The sequence below is a fragment of the Aotus nancymaae genome, unplaced genomic scaffold (assembly GCF_030222135.1).
Source record: "Aotus nancymaae isolate 86718 unplaced genomic scaffold, 86718_ANA_hifiasm-v0.15.2.pri h1tg000108l, whole genome shotgun sequence".
NCBI classification, from domain to species: domain Eukaryota; kingdom Metazoa; phylum Chordata; class Mammalia; order Primates; family Aotidae; genus Aotus; species Aotus nancymaae.
The window spans coordinates 39,554,448-39,571,373 of record NW_026988523.1 but is presented as its reverse complement, the minus strand read 5'-3'; the positions used below and the strand labels follow the sequence as shown (position 1 = coordinate 39,571,373).

Genomic DNA, 16,926 nt, shown 5'->3' with positions numbered 1-16,926 from the left:
TGGCTAGGGAGGCCTCAGGATCATGGTGGGAGGTGAAAGCTATTTCTTACATGGCAGCAGCAAGAAAAAATGAGGAAGAAGCAAAGCAGAACCCCCCTGATAAACCCATCAGATCTCGTGAGACTTATTCACTATCATGAGAATAGCACAGGAAAGACCCACCCCTATGATTCAATTAACTTCCCCCGGGTCCCTCCCACAACATGTGGGAATTCTGGGAGACACAATTCAAGTTGAGATTTGGGTGGGGACACAGCCAAAACATGTCATAAATTTATCTGATTACACCACTAAACTTTGATCACATGCACTTCTTTTTAGGTGCACAAAAAAAAAAAAAACCAATAAATAAAAGAACATGGCTTGCAGAAATGACTATCATTATAAGCTCAATTTTCATTTCTATATTTGTAATTCACAAACTACATAAAATTCACAAACTAGATGGCAGGACACTTAGAAGTCATTTTTTTTTTATTGCAAAACACTTGGTTTACTAATATGTCAAACATAAAAATCTCAGAATATAATTTCATACTAAATCAGATTCTGATTTATACAATGTAATAAAATATACAAATGTACAAGAAAAATTTATGTCTAATTATCTTTAAATTGTAGGAGGCTATTCTATGGTGCATTTCCCTTGCAATTTGGGAAAACTCTTTCGTTCATTTTTTGTTTACAAACGTTTTGTTCCAACACAGGGAAGGAGAGATTGATTCCATTTCCCACACTACATTGCTAGTGTCAGAGAGATAGCCTGCAGTTCTCTGCATGGTCAGAGCTGTTTCTCCACAATGAATCTGGCAACAGCAAGTTTCTTGTTATTTTGAAATTCTGAGATAAGTTAAGACATGGATTGCACTCTTTGGCCCTTGCTCCTGGGGATGTGTGTTCTCTGGATTATTTGATGTCCCATGAATTGTCTTGAGAGGCTCTATCTTCCATCTTCTTTATGAGACTATTCTATCTCTTACCTTTAACCTGAACCTGAAAGTCATCACAGCCAATTAATAAACTATAAACGGCTACTTCTCTTCCAACAAGTGAAAGCCCACAGAAGAGAAATATAGATAGAAGGGGAAGTGATTTTCTAACCCTTTCAAGAAAAAGAGACAGAAAAAGATAGGTTGTACTTATTAAAAATGTTGTTGTGGTTTCATCAAACAGGAACACAGACAATATTCAGATAATTAGAAATAAAGGCAATGAGTTCTCATTTAGTGTCTAGAATTACAGAAGTTATTTGTTGAATTCTTGCAAGATCGGTTGACTATACCTATAAGATCAGTTGGGCTCTTTTTGAAGGGTTCCTCTTTGACAACTTTATTATTATTATTTTTTTTTAGTAGAGACAGGGTTTCTCCATGTTGGTCAGGCTGATCTCAAGCTCCCAATCTCAGGTGTTCCGCCTGCCTTGGCCTCCCAAAGGGCTGGGATTACAGGCATGAGTCACCGTGCCTGGCCTCATCTTCGACAACTTTAACAACTTCTTTCCAGTGGTACAGTGAAGGAGTAACCTTGTACAAAGAAAGGTCCGACATTTGCCCTTGGCTCCTGGAAGGTAATCTCTAAGCCATGAAATGGTCTGATAAGAGTATCTTCGTTACTGGGGACCTTCTTAGCATTGTCTATGCTAATAATGTGATTTATGGTGGGAGCTTTGGCCACATAGCATCAACTCAGTTTCTGGAGGGGCCAGGGACTATGGTCAGCCACGTGAGTGGTCAGCCATGTCTATGTGACCAAGCCCCAATACAAATTCTGGACACCAAGACTTGGAAGCGCTTCCCTGCTTAGGAATACTCTGTGTGTACTGTCACACATAGTTTCCGGGAGAAGTAGGCCCTGTCTGCACAGCTCCACTGGGAGAGGAGAACTGGAAGTGGTGTGACTTGTTGTTCCTTGTTTGGGACTCCCCTGGACCTTGCCTTATGTACCTCTTCCCTTGGTTCATTTTCATCTTTATTTTTTGTTTTAATAAATCCTAGCCATGAATAAAACAGCTTTCAGTGAGTTTTGTGAGTCATTCTAGTTAATTATCAAATTGTCTTGTCTTCAAACCTGAAGGTGATCTTGGGGATCTCAAACTTAACAATTTGTCTCAGAAATGGATGGTCTTGGGGACTCATGAAATTTGTATTTAGCATCAGAAGTGGGATTTACTGGAATGACCTGGACTCACTGAAACTTGGTGAAAGCATGATTTGGGAAAAGGAAAGATGAAAGGGCAGGGGTTTATGAACCTTTGATTCCTAGATGGCTGCTATCCTGTAAATCCCCCTGTTTGAGTCCCCGTCCCAGACTCATAGAGGCCTGGTGAATATGTGTGGAAAATGAAGCTACGGAGTCTCCGAGTTTATCTTGATTTTGTAGGTCTTGGGTCCTTGTGCTAAAGTGGTGGAATTGCACAGAAGCACTCTCTGCACAAAAATTTAGCAGGGCAGATAAAAACTCCGTGAGGGCAGGGACCATGGTGACTTAGCTAACCAGTCTATCTCAGGGGAAATATAAATGTCTTCCTTAGGGAATTCATTCATTCCTTCAGCACTTGACAATCTACTATCGACTCTGAGGTACTGGACCAGGCTTAGAAACACTAAGCTAAGAGGAGCATAGACTTTGTGTTGAAGAGCTCAGGGCTGGGGAAGTCAGTGTGTAGAAAAATTGTAGTTTCTTTTTTTTTTGGACGGAGTTTCACTCTTGTTGCCCAAGCTGGAGTGCAATGGTGCTATCTTGGCTCACTGCAACCTCCACCTCCCAGGTTCAAGTGATTCTCCTGCCTCAGCTTCCCAAGTAGCTGGGATTACAGGCGCATGCCACTTCGCCTGGTATTTTTAGTAGAACTGGGGTTTCACCATGTTATCCAGGCTTGTCTCAAACTCCTGACCTCAGGTGATCCGCCTGCCACGGGCTCCCAAAGTGCTGGGATTACAGGCGTGAGCCACTACTCCCCACCTTGTTTCTGTCTCCCAGGCTGGAGTGCAGTGGCACGATCTCGGCTCACTGCAACCTCCGCCTCCCAGGTTCAAGCGATTCTCCTGCCTCAGCCTGAGTAGCTGGGATTACAGGTAGGCGCCACCACACCCGGCTAATTTTTGTATTTTTAGTAGAGATGGGGTTTCACCATGTTTGTCAGGCTGGTATTGAACTCCCAGCCTCAAGTGATCCGCCTGCCTCGACCTCCCAAAGTTCTGGGATTACAGGCATGAGCCACCGTGCCCAGCCGACACATAAGCAGATAACTGTGTGATAGAGTTTGTCAAGGACCACAAGACAGACACACACTAAGTGGTACAGCTGCTTCGAGTCCAGTTTCCAGGGGATGGTAGGTCATCCACATGCCTGATGGGAAGGATGGAGCTGGTGCTGTGGTCAGGATTGGAGAGGCTGATTCCTAATTCATATTCATCAGTGGCTTCTAACAGTTGGACCTTGTTTTCCACCTGTCGTGTGAGGAAGTTTACCCTTGCCTTCTTTGTTATATTATGTCTTGCGCACCACTTCTCAAGGTTAAGGACATTCCTGATCAACTCAAACTTACAATTTGTCTCAGAAACGGGTGGTCTTGGGTACTCACTGAGGAAATTCCCCGGGGTTGAGGGCTGCCCCTTGGAAGGAGACGGAGGAGAGAAGAGATGATAACCATTAGACCAGCTGGAAAATGCTATTCAGGGCTTACAAAAATGAAAACAAAACCACGAAAGCCTCACCTATGTCCATTGTTTTTTCTATGCATATTCTCGAGTATCATTTTTAATTTGATACTGAAAACTACCTTGTGAAGGTGGGGAGGATGTATCGTTGACCCTACAGGCTCAGAGAGTAACTTGGCCAGAGTCACAAAGGTTGTAACTTGCTGAATGGGAGCTCGAAGTCCAAGTCTTTGACTTTAAATCCAGCGCTCTGTCCAGAGCCCCGCTGCTGCCTCCATTGGCAGCTGAAGCTGTCAGTCTGCTGCCCCCTGCCCAGTTCAGACAGGGTGGCTGGAAGTGGATCAAAGCATGGAAAAAGAGAAGAAGGGTGGACTGGAAGGGAACAGAAAGTATTTGTCATTAAGGGGAAAGCAGAAGGAAGAAAGAAAGAGGCATAAACCCTGGGGCCTGGCCTTGAAGCACAGTGTTCCAGGGGAATGGGGAAGCTGCTGTCCCCACCCCTTCATGGGGGCCTGAGCAGACCCGAAGCTGCCTGGCCTTCCCTGGAGGGTCGCATCCAAACATGGATGGAAAGGCAGCAAAAATAGGCCCACGTCACTTTGGGAGAAGGCAAAAGAGAGAAAAGAGAACTACTATGGAAAAGTAGAAAAAGAGGAAGGGAGGTAATCTAGACACACAGATCGGAAACGTGGAGCAAAACAGATTTTTTTTTTGAGACGGGGTCTCTCTCTGTCTCCCAGGCTGGAGTGTAATAGCGTGATCTTGGTTCACTGCAACCTCTGCCTCCTGGGTTCAAGTGATTCTCCTGCCTCAGCCTCCCAAGTAACTGGGATTGCAGACACATGCCACTGTGCCTGGCAAATTTTTGTATTTTTAGTGGAGATAGGGTTTCATCATGTTGGCCAGACTGGTCTTGAACTCCTGAACTCAAGTGATTCGCCTGCCTCAGCCTCCCAAAGTGCTGGGATTCCAGGTGTGAGCCACCAAGCTAGGTGCAAAACAAATTTTTATGAAATAAATTTAATTTGCATGTGCTTAAGCTTTGGTGTCAACTTGCATGGAATCCCCAGGCTTGCTAGATTTTTCTGGTGCCTCCAGCCCTTAGATCTCTCCTTTGTTCCCTCAGCTACTACTCCTCTCCTTCAACATTGTTAGCCACTTATCCCGGGTCCTACTTCTCAGCCCACTCCTTCTCCAGCCCCTCTGTACTCCATCTCCACAATGTCTGTTGGAATGGAACAGCCTGGGATGCTGGCTGTTTGGCCTCCATATGGGTCTCTCCATATTTCCAGTAGGATTCAGAGGATTGGAACATTTCTTGGGCTGAAGCAGAGAAAGAGATGCGATTTTGAAACTGGCTTTGTGAGTCACTGTGAGCTTCAAGCACCCTCCCACTTGAGGCAAGCTTCACCATTTTGACTTGCGGGAACCAGCAGACCAGCTCCAGGCGCTGGGGCTTTCTCAGTAGCCTTGTCAGCTCACAGCAGGCGTTCACGCCTCGAATTGAGGAAACTGTGGCTGGACCGGCTGTAAGGCAGTTCTGCTCCCCATTGTCCTCTTGCTGACTGGGGGCTGCTGAGCCCGTGCACGGCAGAGTGTCTGGTGGGGTGGAGGGGCTGGCCTGGTCCCGCTGTCCTGTGGGGATGCTGGGGCAAGTGGTCACCCTCACACTCCTCCTGCTCCTCAAGGGGTATCAGGGCCAAGGTAAGGAGGTCCTACCTGGCGTGGGGCGGGGGGACTCACATGATGGGCTAGGGACTGTGCCGCTTGGGGAGATCAGAGCCAGGGCCACTGCTTGTGCCATGTACACGGTCATCTGGAACTGTGACTCCGAGCAGCTCCTGACAGCTCTGACATTCTAAATCAGACAGGACAGGCTGGCAGTGCACTGGCAAATCTGTGAGAGGGGCATCCTGCCCTGCCGCCTGCAATCCAGGAAGCCTTGGGTGAGGAGATTCCTTCCCCCTGGCTTCAATTTACCTTTCCATGTAGTGGAGAGAGAAGCCTTCTTCCAGTTGCCTGTAAAGATGAAGAAAATTGCATCCTCCAATTGTGGCGTGAGAGAGGAGAAGCAGTCCCAAGGAAGCTGGGTGGTTCTGGAGCTCAGAGACAGAGAGATGGATCCCTGAGGCAGGAGAGCTGAGCCCGAGGAGGAGAGGGTGAGGCCAGCAGCCAGCAAGAGGCTAGATGGCCTGGTCCTTCATCTCCCCGGCTTCTTCAGCCACCTAGATGCTACAGGAGCCTGGAAATTATTAGGGACACGTTGGCTTGGGGCAGAGAAGGAGACAATATGAGGAAGCTCCACAGCAAACCTAAAGCTGTCAGCCAGGCACGGAGCCATCGAATGTTTACTCCCGGGGATCCCAGCTGAGGGCTGCTCTCCTCTTTCTCCAGCCCTGGAGTCCAGGATGCTCTGAAACCTGGATCCTGCATTTAATTTAATTTATTAATTAATTTATTTATTTTGAGACAGAATCTCCCTCTGTCGCCCAGGCTGGAGTGCAGTGGCATGATCTCGGCTCACTGCAATCTCCACCTCCTGGGTTCAAGCAATTCCTACACCTCAGCCTCCCGAGTAGCTGGGATTACAGACATGCACCACCACACTTGGCTAGTTTTTGGATTTTTAGTAGAGACCAGGTTTCACCATGTTGGCCAGGCTGGTCTAGGAACTCCTGACCTCAGGTGATCTGCCTACCTTGGTCTCCCAAAGTGCTAGGATTACAGGTGTGAACCACCGTGCCCGACCGGGATCCTACATTTTAGATCAGTGACTCTACAGGGGTTTCACAGGGGTGGAGAGTGTGGAGTGAGAAGAGGGTACACTCTGGGCACAAAGAGGGGAAACTGAGGCATAGTGTGTGGGTTCAGGGCCAGGTACAATCCCCATATGCAATAAAGTTCCATGCCCAGGTACTGAGTTCAGTTACTGAGTCCCTGAGCATTCTTGTGTCCTTCAGGAAGATGTGGTCAAGGCTCAGGTGGACTCAACATTTGTAAGGATACAGGCAGCCTAGGGCAGAGCCTGATGAGGGACAAGGAACAGGGAGGGAGGTGTGGAGCCTGAAGCTCTTGTGAGTGGGCAGTGGGGACCCAGTGGCCCAGGATTCCAGGCAGGAGAGCTAGGTTGGAACCTGGTCTAAGGAGCCTTGAAAGCAGCTCAGAGAGCTGAAGGAGGACTGATGGGATTGGTGCCTGGCTGTGGGGATGAGCATGACAGAGAAGCTGAGGTTATGAGCCTGAGGTTATGAGCCTGTGTGACAGAGGGCGATGCTCCCTCCACCCCCGTTCCCAGGTCTTCAGCACCATATCTGGGCTTGGCTATGCCGGCCCTTGTATGGTGAAGCTGGTGAGTAACTCAGGCACAGGGAGGGATGGACTTGGGTCTCCCTGAGCTTCCTCCTCTATCCTGTGTCTGTGAGGCTGGCCTGGCGTAAGCTGACTGAAGCTGCTCTATTTATTTAATTTTTAAACTTTTTAGTTTGAAATAATTGTGAAGTTCCAGGGAAGCTGCAGAAATAGTTCAAAGGATTCTTGAATTTCTGTCACCTCGATTCACCAGGGAGCATTTTATCGTATTTACTTATTTCTCTTTCTCTAGCTGTGTGTGTGTGTGTGTGTGTGTGTGTGTGTGTGTATAATAATTTTTGTTGAACCACTTGAGAATAAGTTGTGACTTTATGCTCCTTTGCTCCTAAATATTTTAGCACTTATATCTTATGAACAAAGACATTCTTATGTTACTACAGCACAATTATCAAATTTAGTAAATTTAACGTTAATACCATCAAATATGCCACCCATATTCACCTATTACCAATTGTCCCAAGAATATGCTTTATTTTAGTTTATTTTTTTGCTGACCCAAGATGCAATCAAGATCATGTATTACATTCAGTTATGTTTCTCACGTTCAGTCTACGACCATACTTTAGCCTTTCTTCATCTTTCATGATACCGCATTCTTGATAGAGGATAAGCCAATTGTTTTGTAGAAGGTTCCTTAATCTGGGTTTGATGTTCTCTCATATGATTCAGGTTATCATATACATTTTTATTTTATATCATTATCGTTATTATTATTATTTTTTAGAGACGGAGTCTCGCTCTGTCGCCCAGGCTGGAGTGCAGAGGTCTGATCTTGGCTCACTACAACCTCCACACACCACCCCCACACCCCCAGTTCAAGCAATTCTCCCACCTCAGCCTCCTGAGTAGCTGGGACTACAGGCACACACCATCACGCCCAGCTAATTTTTGTATTTTTAGTGGAGATGGGGTTTCACCATGTTGGCCAGGCTGGTCTTGAACTCCTGACCTCAAGTGATCTGTCCACCTTGGCTTCTCAAAGTGCTGGGATACAGGCATGAGCCACCACACCCTGCCTTTTATTATTATTTTTTAACAGAGGATCTCATTCTGTCGCTCAGGCTAGAGTGCAGTGGCATGCTCATGGCTAACTGTAGCCTTAACCTCCCAGGCTCAAGCCATCCTTCCACTTCTGCCTCCCTAGTAGCTGGAACTACAGGTCTGCGCCACCATGCCTGGCTAACTTTTGTATTTTTTGTAGAGATGAGGTTTCCCCATGTTGCCCAGGGTGGTCTCGACTCCTGGGCTCAGGCGATCCACCTGCTTCAGCCTCCCAAAGTGCTGGGACTACAGGTGTAAGCCATCACGCCCAGCCATCATATGCATTTTTAAAATTTTTTTCTTCTTAAAAAATTTTTTTCTGTACCCATGGACAGCAGATATCATATGCATTTTTGTCAGGAATGCCACAAAAATGATACGGTGTCTTTCCCATCAGGAGTCATGATGACAGTGAAATTAAAAAAAACTTTGTTTACTGAATAATTTAACAGGTGTACTATTTATGTAAGATGTGGGTATAACTTACATAAATTATGTAAGATGTCCATATAAGATGTACATATAATTCTTGAGCTTTGCAAAAGTCTTCCAAAGGCTTCTTCTTTCATGCAGAGTTTAAAAAGCCATGCATTTTACAATGGTGCGTGACTTGCTGGGCCCTAAAGTTCATTTTGAACTCTAAATTCAGGTTTCAGTTGTCCATTCTTTTATTCTTTCTCTTTTTTGGGGGGGACAGAATCTTTCTCTGTCACCCAGGCTGGAGTGCAGTGGCACGATCTCCGCTCACTGCAACCTCTGCCTCCTGGTTTAGTGATTCTCCTGTCTCAGCCTCCTGAGAAGCTGGTACATGCCACCATGCCCTGGCTAATTTTTGTATTTTTAGTAGAGACAGGGTTTCACTATGTTAGCCAGGATGGTCTCGATCTCCTGACCTTGTGATCTGCCTGCCTCAGCCTCCCAAAGAGCTAGGATTACAGGTGTGAGCCATTGTGCCCGGCCTCAGTTGTTAATTTTAAGGAAACCCCGAAAGACACACACGCTGGAGGCTGTGAATCCCTGGATGCTTTGGAGGCTGAGGTGAGATATGCTAGACAATAAAAGGGCGCAGGTGACACCGTACAGATTAGCTCCAAGGGTTGCCAGCTGTTTGTGTAGACTGTGTGGGAACTTCCCCTTCTCAGGGAGTGGTGTCTAATTGCGATTGCTTTGGCTGGGATCCAGGCAAGCTGTAGGAAGGCGGGAGTCGTTTTTGCTCTTCTCTTCCTCATTGGGCACCTCCCCTCCAATAAAGGGTGAATGGCAAAGTAGCTAGACACAGAAAAGAGATTGGGACTCAGTATACCCTGGGCTGCGGCACCATCCAGAAAGGAATCCACAGAAATCACTTTAAGGCGAGCCAGGGCATTGTCTTGTTTTTTTTTTTTTTTTTTGAGACAGAGTCTTGCTCTATCACCCAGGGTGGAATGCAGTGATATGATCACAGCTCACTGTAGCTTGACCTCCTGGGCTCAAGCAATCCTCCTACCTCAGTCTCCCCAGTAGCTGTGACCACAGGCATGCATCATCACACTTGGCTAATTTTTAATTTTTGTGTAGAATCGGGGTTTTGCCATGTTTTCTGGGCTGGTCTTGAATTCCTGGGCTCAAGCAATCCTCTTGCCTCGGCCTCCCAAAGTACTGGGATTACAGATGTGGGCCACTGCATCCAGCCAGGCCGTTGTCTTCACAGATAAACCTTTCTTATTAAAGTGAAACATATAGAAAAGTACACAAAATTATAAATGTACATCTCAATGAGTTATTGTTAAATGAACACACTCTTGTGTCTACCACATGGGTCCCTCCCATTCATTACCTCCTCTGTCTTCCATAAATATAGCCACAATTTTGTCTTCTAACATCACAGATTAGTTTTGCCTGTATATATGGAATCAAATGGTATGCACTCTTGTGTCTGACTTCTTTTGCTCAACATCTTATGAGATTTATGTATGCTATTATTTGTAGCCGATCATTTTGGGTACATAGTATTTTATTGCATGACTATATCATAGTTTATTCAGTTATTCTATTATTGATGAACCTTTGGGTTGTTTTCAATTGTGTTTTTGCTATTAGGATAATTCTGTGATGAACCTTTTGTGCATGCATGTCTGTTGGGTATATCTCTAGAGATATGTGTACATAACTCTAGCAGATGCTGTCAAACTGTTTTCCAAAGTGGTTGAACCAAATAGTGCATGAGAGTTCCATGCTGCTTCAGGGCCACTGGCTTTTGGTTTTGGAGGTCTGCAGATGGAAAATGAAATTGCAGGAATGTGGAGCCTGGCAAGAGGCCAGAGGCAAGGGAACTACATTCCTGTGATTTCTCTGGTATCCTGCAGGATATTCTGATGAGTGCCATTTGTAGGAGTTATGTGAGATGCATTATTGAATTAATTAATTAAATTGATTCACGAAATCCTTGCTTGGGTTGTTTGTTTTGCTGTTGGGATGTTTGAATTTCTTGTCTCTTCTGGATATCAGTTCCCTGTAGGATTCCTAGTTTGCAAACTTTTTTTCCTATTCTATAGGTTGCCTTTTCACTCTGTGGATTGTTTGCTGTACACAATTTTTTTTTTTAGTTTGCTATAATACCATTTGTCTATTTTGCTTTTGTTGCCTGTGCTTTTGAGGGTTTATTTATAAAATCTTTCCCTAGCCCTTATTATGGTTCAAGAACTATGCAAGGTTTTGTGGGGGAAACAAATATGAAACAGATGTCTATTCCATCCTTAGAAATCTTTCAGACAGAGGAAAATAGATACATATAATTACAGCTACAAGAGCAGATGCAAATGCTACGTGTCATTAACAGGCAAGATATATTTAGAATAAAAAAGGAGCTAAGAAGATGGAGATTCCCTCTAGGGAGGAACATGGGGAACTGGCCTTAAAGAATAAATGAGTTTAGGAGGTAGGTACAAAGTAGAAGGACAACTGAAGCAGGAGAAACCGCTCAGGAAAGCAGGAGATGCACAGGGCTAGGATGGGAAACAGGAAAGGCAGAGGCACCTGTCATCGTGGAGAAAGAGTATGACATATGAGATGATTTGGTTAATTAATGTGAAGAATGGGACTTGGGCTAGGTGAGTTTTGACAGAAGTAAGGGGATTGCATTGCCTGAGGAGGGGAGTTAATATAGCCAGTATGAAGCTAAATAGAGAGGAAGAAGAAGTGGGATAGATAAAGCGTACTTTATCTATCTTATGATTTTGCCTCGACTAGGGCTGGATTGCCCCATACTTTTGGAATCTCAGTGGGCTCTATTCGCTCAGTCCCCAGCAGGTACATCTTTTGATGCCTTCACCCTAAGCCTGGTAGCACAACCCTGGCTGAGAAAACCTTAACATCCATTTGCTGGCTGGTGGAAGTTCTGCTTGCTCTGAGACCCTCCCCGCTCCTTCTCCCAGGTGCTCAGTCCCCACACCTTCCTCTGACTGGCAGGTCCAGGTTGGAGGAAGCTGAGCTGACTCAGAGCCCTGCACATGAGCTCAGGGCTGAGCACAGTTCACTGCTGGGCCATCCTCTGTCTTTGTCTCCTTGACCACCTTCTGTTCTTCCTAAGGCCGCAGTGGAGTTAATCACGTGCCCTGTGCTCTCCCTTTCAGAGTTACTAGTTCACCTCATCCGTTCTTAACCACCGGAAAACGGCCCCCAAAGCTGCCGAGCAGTAGCACCAGCAGTGGCAGGGGCCCTGGGGCCTTCCTGGACTGTGACCTCTTTCCTCTGAACAATTTTCACTTGTTGGGTTCTCTTCTATCTCTCACTAAACGTGTGAGAACTTGTGTTGAAGTTACGTTTTCATACTAGCATTTCTTCTCCCCTATCTGGCGTGTGTACCCCTCTGGGACAGAAACTGAGGTCTTTGTAGTTTGCTATAATACCATTTGTTTATTTAGGTTTTGTTGCCTGTGCTTTTGAGGGTTTATTTATAAAATCACAATACCCTGGACATAGTGACTTGTCTATTTGCCTTTTCACTCTGCACCCCGGCCCCAGCACCCACCCCTTCCAGCCCGTCCATAGAAACTCATTCCAACTATCTTCCTCCTTCCCACACTGGACTGTTGGGGGCTGCAGGAGAAAATTCAGCAACAAAGAGCAGCTACAGAGTCATAATTCTGAATATGAGCCCTTTTTCAAATATATGTATTGTAAACATTTTCTCCCAGTCTGTGGCTTGCTTTTTCACACTCTCAGTGTTGTCTTTCACCAAACAGAAGTTCTAAGTTTTAGTGGAGTCCAATTTATTAATATTCTTTTATGGTCAGTGATTTTTTTTTTGTTCTGTTAAAGAAACTTTTGTTGGCTGGGTGTGGTAGCTCATGCCTATAGTTTCAGCAGTTTGGGAGGCCAAGGTGGGTGGATCACTTGAGCCCAGGAGTTCAAGACAAGCCTTGGCAACATGGTGAAACCCCATCTCTACCAAAAATGCAAAAATTTGCCAGTCTCATAATCTGGTCTCAAAATAAATAAATAAATAGATTAAAATGTAAAAATAAAAAAAAGAAACATTTGTCTACCTCAAGATGTAGAAGATATTCTCTCGTGCTTTTTTCTAGAAGCTTTATAGGTTTAGCTTTCATATTCAAATTTATGACTTACTTTGAATTAATTTTTGTATATGGTATGAGGGAAATATCAAGGGTTTTTTTTCCGTATGGATATCAATTTGACCCAGCATCATTTATTGAAAAGATCAAATATGTCTTGGTTTGTGTGATAATGTGAAATATATTGGTCTTCAACCTCCTTTCCTGGCATACAACTCCTGAATTTTTTAGAAATTCCAAAGTGATGTCTTTTTGCAGGCTAATGAGGTAACTGATGGCTGGCAGCCTGTAGGTAGCTTTGGGATAGGGGCTGGTCACCAGAAAGAACAAGGCAGTGTTGAAATATTGGACTCTGAGCTCATCTCCAACCTCCACGAAGAAGAGAGGGCCTGAAGGTTAAGTTGATCACCAATGGCCAGCGGTCAATCATTCCCATTTATTGAGGCCTCCATAAAACCCCAAAGAACAAGGTTCAAAGAGCTGAACGTGTGGAGGTTCCTGGAGTGTGGCAGCCCTGGGAGGGCACGGAAACTCTCTATCCCTTCCCCCACACCTTGCCCTATGCATCTCTTCATATGTATCCTTTGTAATAAACTTTATAATAACCAGTAAATGTAAGTGTGTCCCTGAGTTCTGTGAACCGTCTAGCAAATTAATTGAACCCGAGGAGGGAGTAACGGGAAACCCAATTTAGAGCCAGTTGATCAGAAGCGCAGGTAAAATAACCTGGAGCTTGCAATTGGCATTTGAATGAAGGACCAGTCTTGGGGCTGAGCCCTCAACATGTGGGATCTGACACTATCTATGAGTAGATAGTGTCAGAATTAAACTGCATTAGAGGACATCCAGTTGGTGTCCGCTGCAGAACTGATTGCTTGCTTGGTGCATAGGAAGACTCCCCGCGTGTTGGTTACGGAAGTCTTCTGTGTTGGTTGTTGTGGTGTGAAAGCAGAGGAAAAACGGTTAGTGTTTTTCCCACACACAGGGTCTATTTTTAGACTATTATATTCCATTGACTACTTTTCAATCCTTGAAATACTGGTATGCTATCTCAATTTCTGAAGTTTTACAGTACATCTTGATATTAGGTAGTGAAAATCTTCTAGCTTTGTTCTTCAAGATTGCCTTGGCTATTCTATGTCCTTTACATTTTCATATAAATTTTAGAATCAACTTGTTAATTTCTATAACAATGACCTGCAAGAATTTTTATTGGAATTTTATTGAATCTATAAATTAATTTAGGGAGAATTGACATCTTAGGAATATTAAGTCTTCCAATAAAAACCATGGTATACTCTTTTGTTTATTTAGCTCTTAAAATTTTTGTCAGAAATCTTTTGTTGCAATAGGTGTATAGGTCTTAAATATTTCCTGTTGAATTTATTTCTATATATTTAATTTTTTTGTGCTGCTGTAAATAGTGTTTTCAAAATGTTAATTTCTGTTTGATCTAATATATAGAAATACAAATGATTTTTGTATACTGACCTTATACCCAGCAATTTTGCCAAACTGACCTCTACATTCAAATAGTTTTTCACATATTCCTCCGAGTTTCCTGTATGCACAGGTTTATATAGTTTCCTATATACACAGTTTGTGAATAATGACGGTTTCACATATTCATTTCTCCTTCCTTCCTTCCCTCCCTCCCTCCCTCCCTCCTTCCTGCCCTCCTTCCTTTTGACAGAGTTTCGCTCTTGTGGCCTAGGCTAGAGTGCAATAGTGCCATCTCAGCTCACTGCAACTTTTGCCTCCCGGGTTCAAGCGATTCTCCTGCCTCAGCCTCCCATGTAGCTGAAATTACAGGTGCCTGCCACCATGCCCAGCTAATTTTTGTATTTTTAGTAGATAGGGGATTTCACCATGTTGGCCAGCTGGTCTTGAACTTGACCTCAGGTGATGCACCCACTTCAGCTTCCCAAGGTGGGTGTGAACCACCGCATCCAGCCTCACATATTCATTTCTTGAGCACCAGGCGCTCACCAACTGAGCTAACCAGCCGCCCAACTCACATATTCATTTCTAATTTTTATTCCCTGTGGCTATTTTCCTTTATTGAACTAGCCATGGCCTCCAGTACAATGTTGATTAAAAGAGTTGATTATAGTATCCTTTTTTTTTTGTTCCTGAACACAGGGGGAGAGCATTCTATATTTTACCACTAAACATGATGTTAGCTATAGGTTTTTGGTGCTTACCATTTATGAGATTAAGAATATTTCTACTTCTAGTTGACTGAAAATTCTTTTAAAATCATGAATGTGTGTTGAATTTTAACAAATGCCTCTTCTGCACCTATTGAGACAATCATTTTATTTTTCTACTTTATTCTGTTAATGTGGTAAATTACATTGATGGATTTAAAACTTGTTAATCTTTAGTACTTGGGACAAATCTCAATAATTCTGAATGTATTATTCTTGTTATCTACTGTTGGATTCAGTTTGCATTTATGGTCATGCGAAATGTTGGCCTGTGATATTTCTTTCTTATTATGTTTTTGTTAAAGTTTGCTATCAGAGTTTTACTAGCGTCCAAAAATGAGTTTCTATTATATGAAAGAGAAGGGTACTGCAGCCATAAAAAAGAATGAGTCCATATCCTTTCCAGGGACATGGATGAAGCTGGAAGCCAACATTCTCAGCAAACTAACACAGGAACAGAAAACCAAATGCCACATGTTCTCACTCATAAGTAGGAGTTGAACAGTAAGAACACATGGACATAAGGAGGGGAACATCACACACCGGAGCCTGTTAGGGGGTGAGGGGCAAGGGAAGGGAGAACATTAGGACAAATACCTAGTGCATGTGGGACTTAAAACCTAGATGATGGGTTGATAGGTGGCACCTGTATATCTATGTAACAAACCTGCATGTTCTGCACATGTATACCAGAACTTAAAATAAAATTTAAAAATAATAATAACAAAGGAAAGAGATGGGTACAAATTTGTATGTTTGTTGTTTTGAACAAACCTCTTCAACAATGTTTTCCCTCTGCTCTCACATCAAAATAACAACAATCATTAACATAGAAGACTTCTGTGATCACATGCGGGGAGGTGGATTTCTCCTCACAACAAACTGAGTAATGATTCTGCAATGGACACCAGCTGGGTGTTCTCCAGTTCAATTCAGACACTATCTAACCGGAGACAGTGTCAGACCCCATAGGTTGGGGACTCAGTCCCCAACACTGCCCCTCCTCTACACCAGTTGTAAGTCTGAGCCTCTAGAACTTCTGACCAACTGGCTTCCACTTGGGATTCCCACAACCTCCTCCTTGGGTTCAGTTAATTTGCTGGAGTGGCTCATATAAACCAGGGAAACATTTAGGTTTGCTGGTTTATTATAAGAGTTTTTATAAAGGATACAGATGAAGAGATGGCATAGGGCAGGTATGGGGGAAGGGATACGGAGCTTCCATGCCTTCCCTGGACACGCCACCCGCCAGGAATCTCCACGTGTTCAGCTATCTGGAGGCTCTCCAAACCCAGTCCTCTTGGATTTTTATGAGGCTTCATTTCATAGGCATGACTGACAACCTTGTAGAAATGTGACTGGGCAAAAAGCGTATTTTTCCATATTAATAGGCTGAGTGGAGAAACCCAGCAAGGCCTGTGTGTTGAGATTCTTCTTGGTCTCTCTGTCCAGCATTTCTTTCTCTAGAATCTGAGGCAGGAACTTCTCTTGAATGAGTGCCTTTTGGTTCATAATCAGATTAGAGTTGTCTATCCCAGCAATGGTGATCTTCTTGCTGGTCTTGCCATTCCCGGACCCAAAATGCTCCATGGTGTCTGCAATATTCACACCCTCTTCCAACGTGCCAAATACCACACGCTTGGATCCATCCATTCAGTCTCCGCAACGCAGATGAAAAACTAGGAACCATTTGTGTTGGATCCAGCAATTGTCATGGACAAGATGCCAAGACCTGTATGCTTTAGAATGAAGTTCTCACCATCAAATTTCACCCCAGCGATGAACTTGCCACCAGTGCTATTGTGGTGTGTGATGTCATCATCCTGGCACATACATTTTGCAAGAATCCTATGAGAGCAAGAGCTCTTATAACCAAATCATTTCTCTCCGGTGCTCAAAACACATTTTCTGCTGTCTTTGGAACTTTATCTGCAAACAGCTCCAAGGAGACACAGTCTAAGGGTTCATAGTCAACTGCTATATTAATGAACATGGTGGGGTTGACTGTGGCTGATGGTGAGAGGCTCTAGGTAGTGTTGACATCTCCAAAGCACCAGATACATACATTTTAACACTTTTATTTAAAGAATT

At 44.1% G+C, this 16,926-nt stretch overlaps 1 protein-coding gene across 2 annotated transcripts in view; it reads left to right on the top strand.

Annotated features, from left to right (window-relative positions):
- Positions 1-5,093: 5,093 nt before the first annotated feature.
- The window catches only part of CD244 (CD244 molecule), a 32,748-nt gene continuing 20,915 nt past the window's right edge, over positions 5,094-16,926 (top strand). For both annotated transcript variants that reach the window (XM_012449648.2, XM_064370909.1), the window contains exon 1: positions 5,094-5,363. In XM_012449648.2, the coding sequence (XP_012305071.2) occupies positions 5,303-5,363 (61 nt within the window). In that variant the 5' untranslated portion in view covers positions 5,094-5,302. The remainder of the gene's footprint in view (positions 5,364-16,926) is intronic.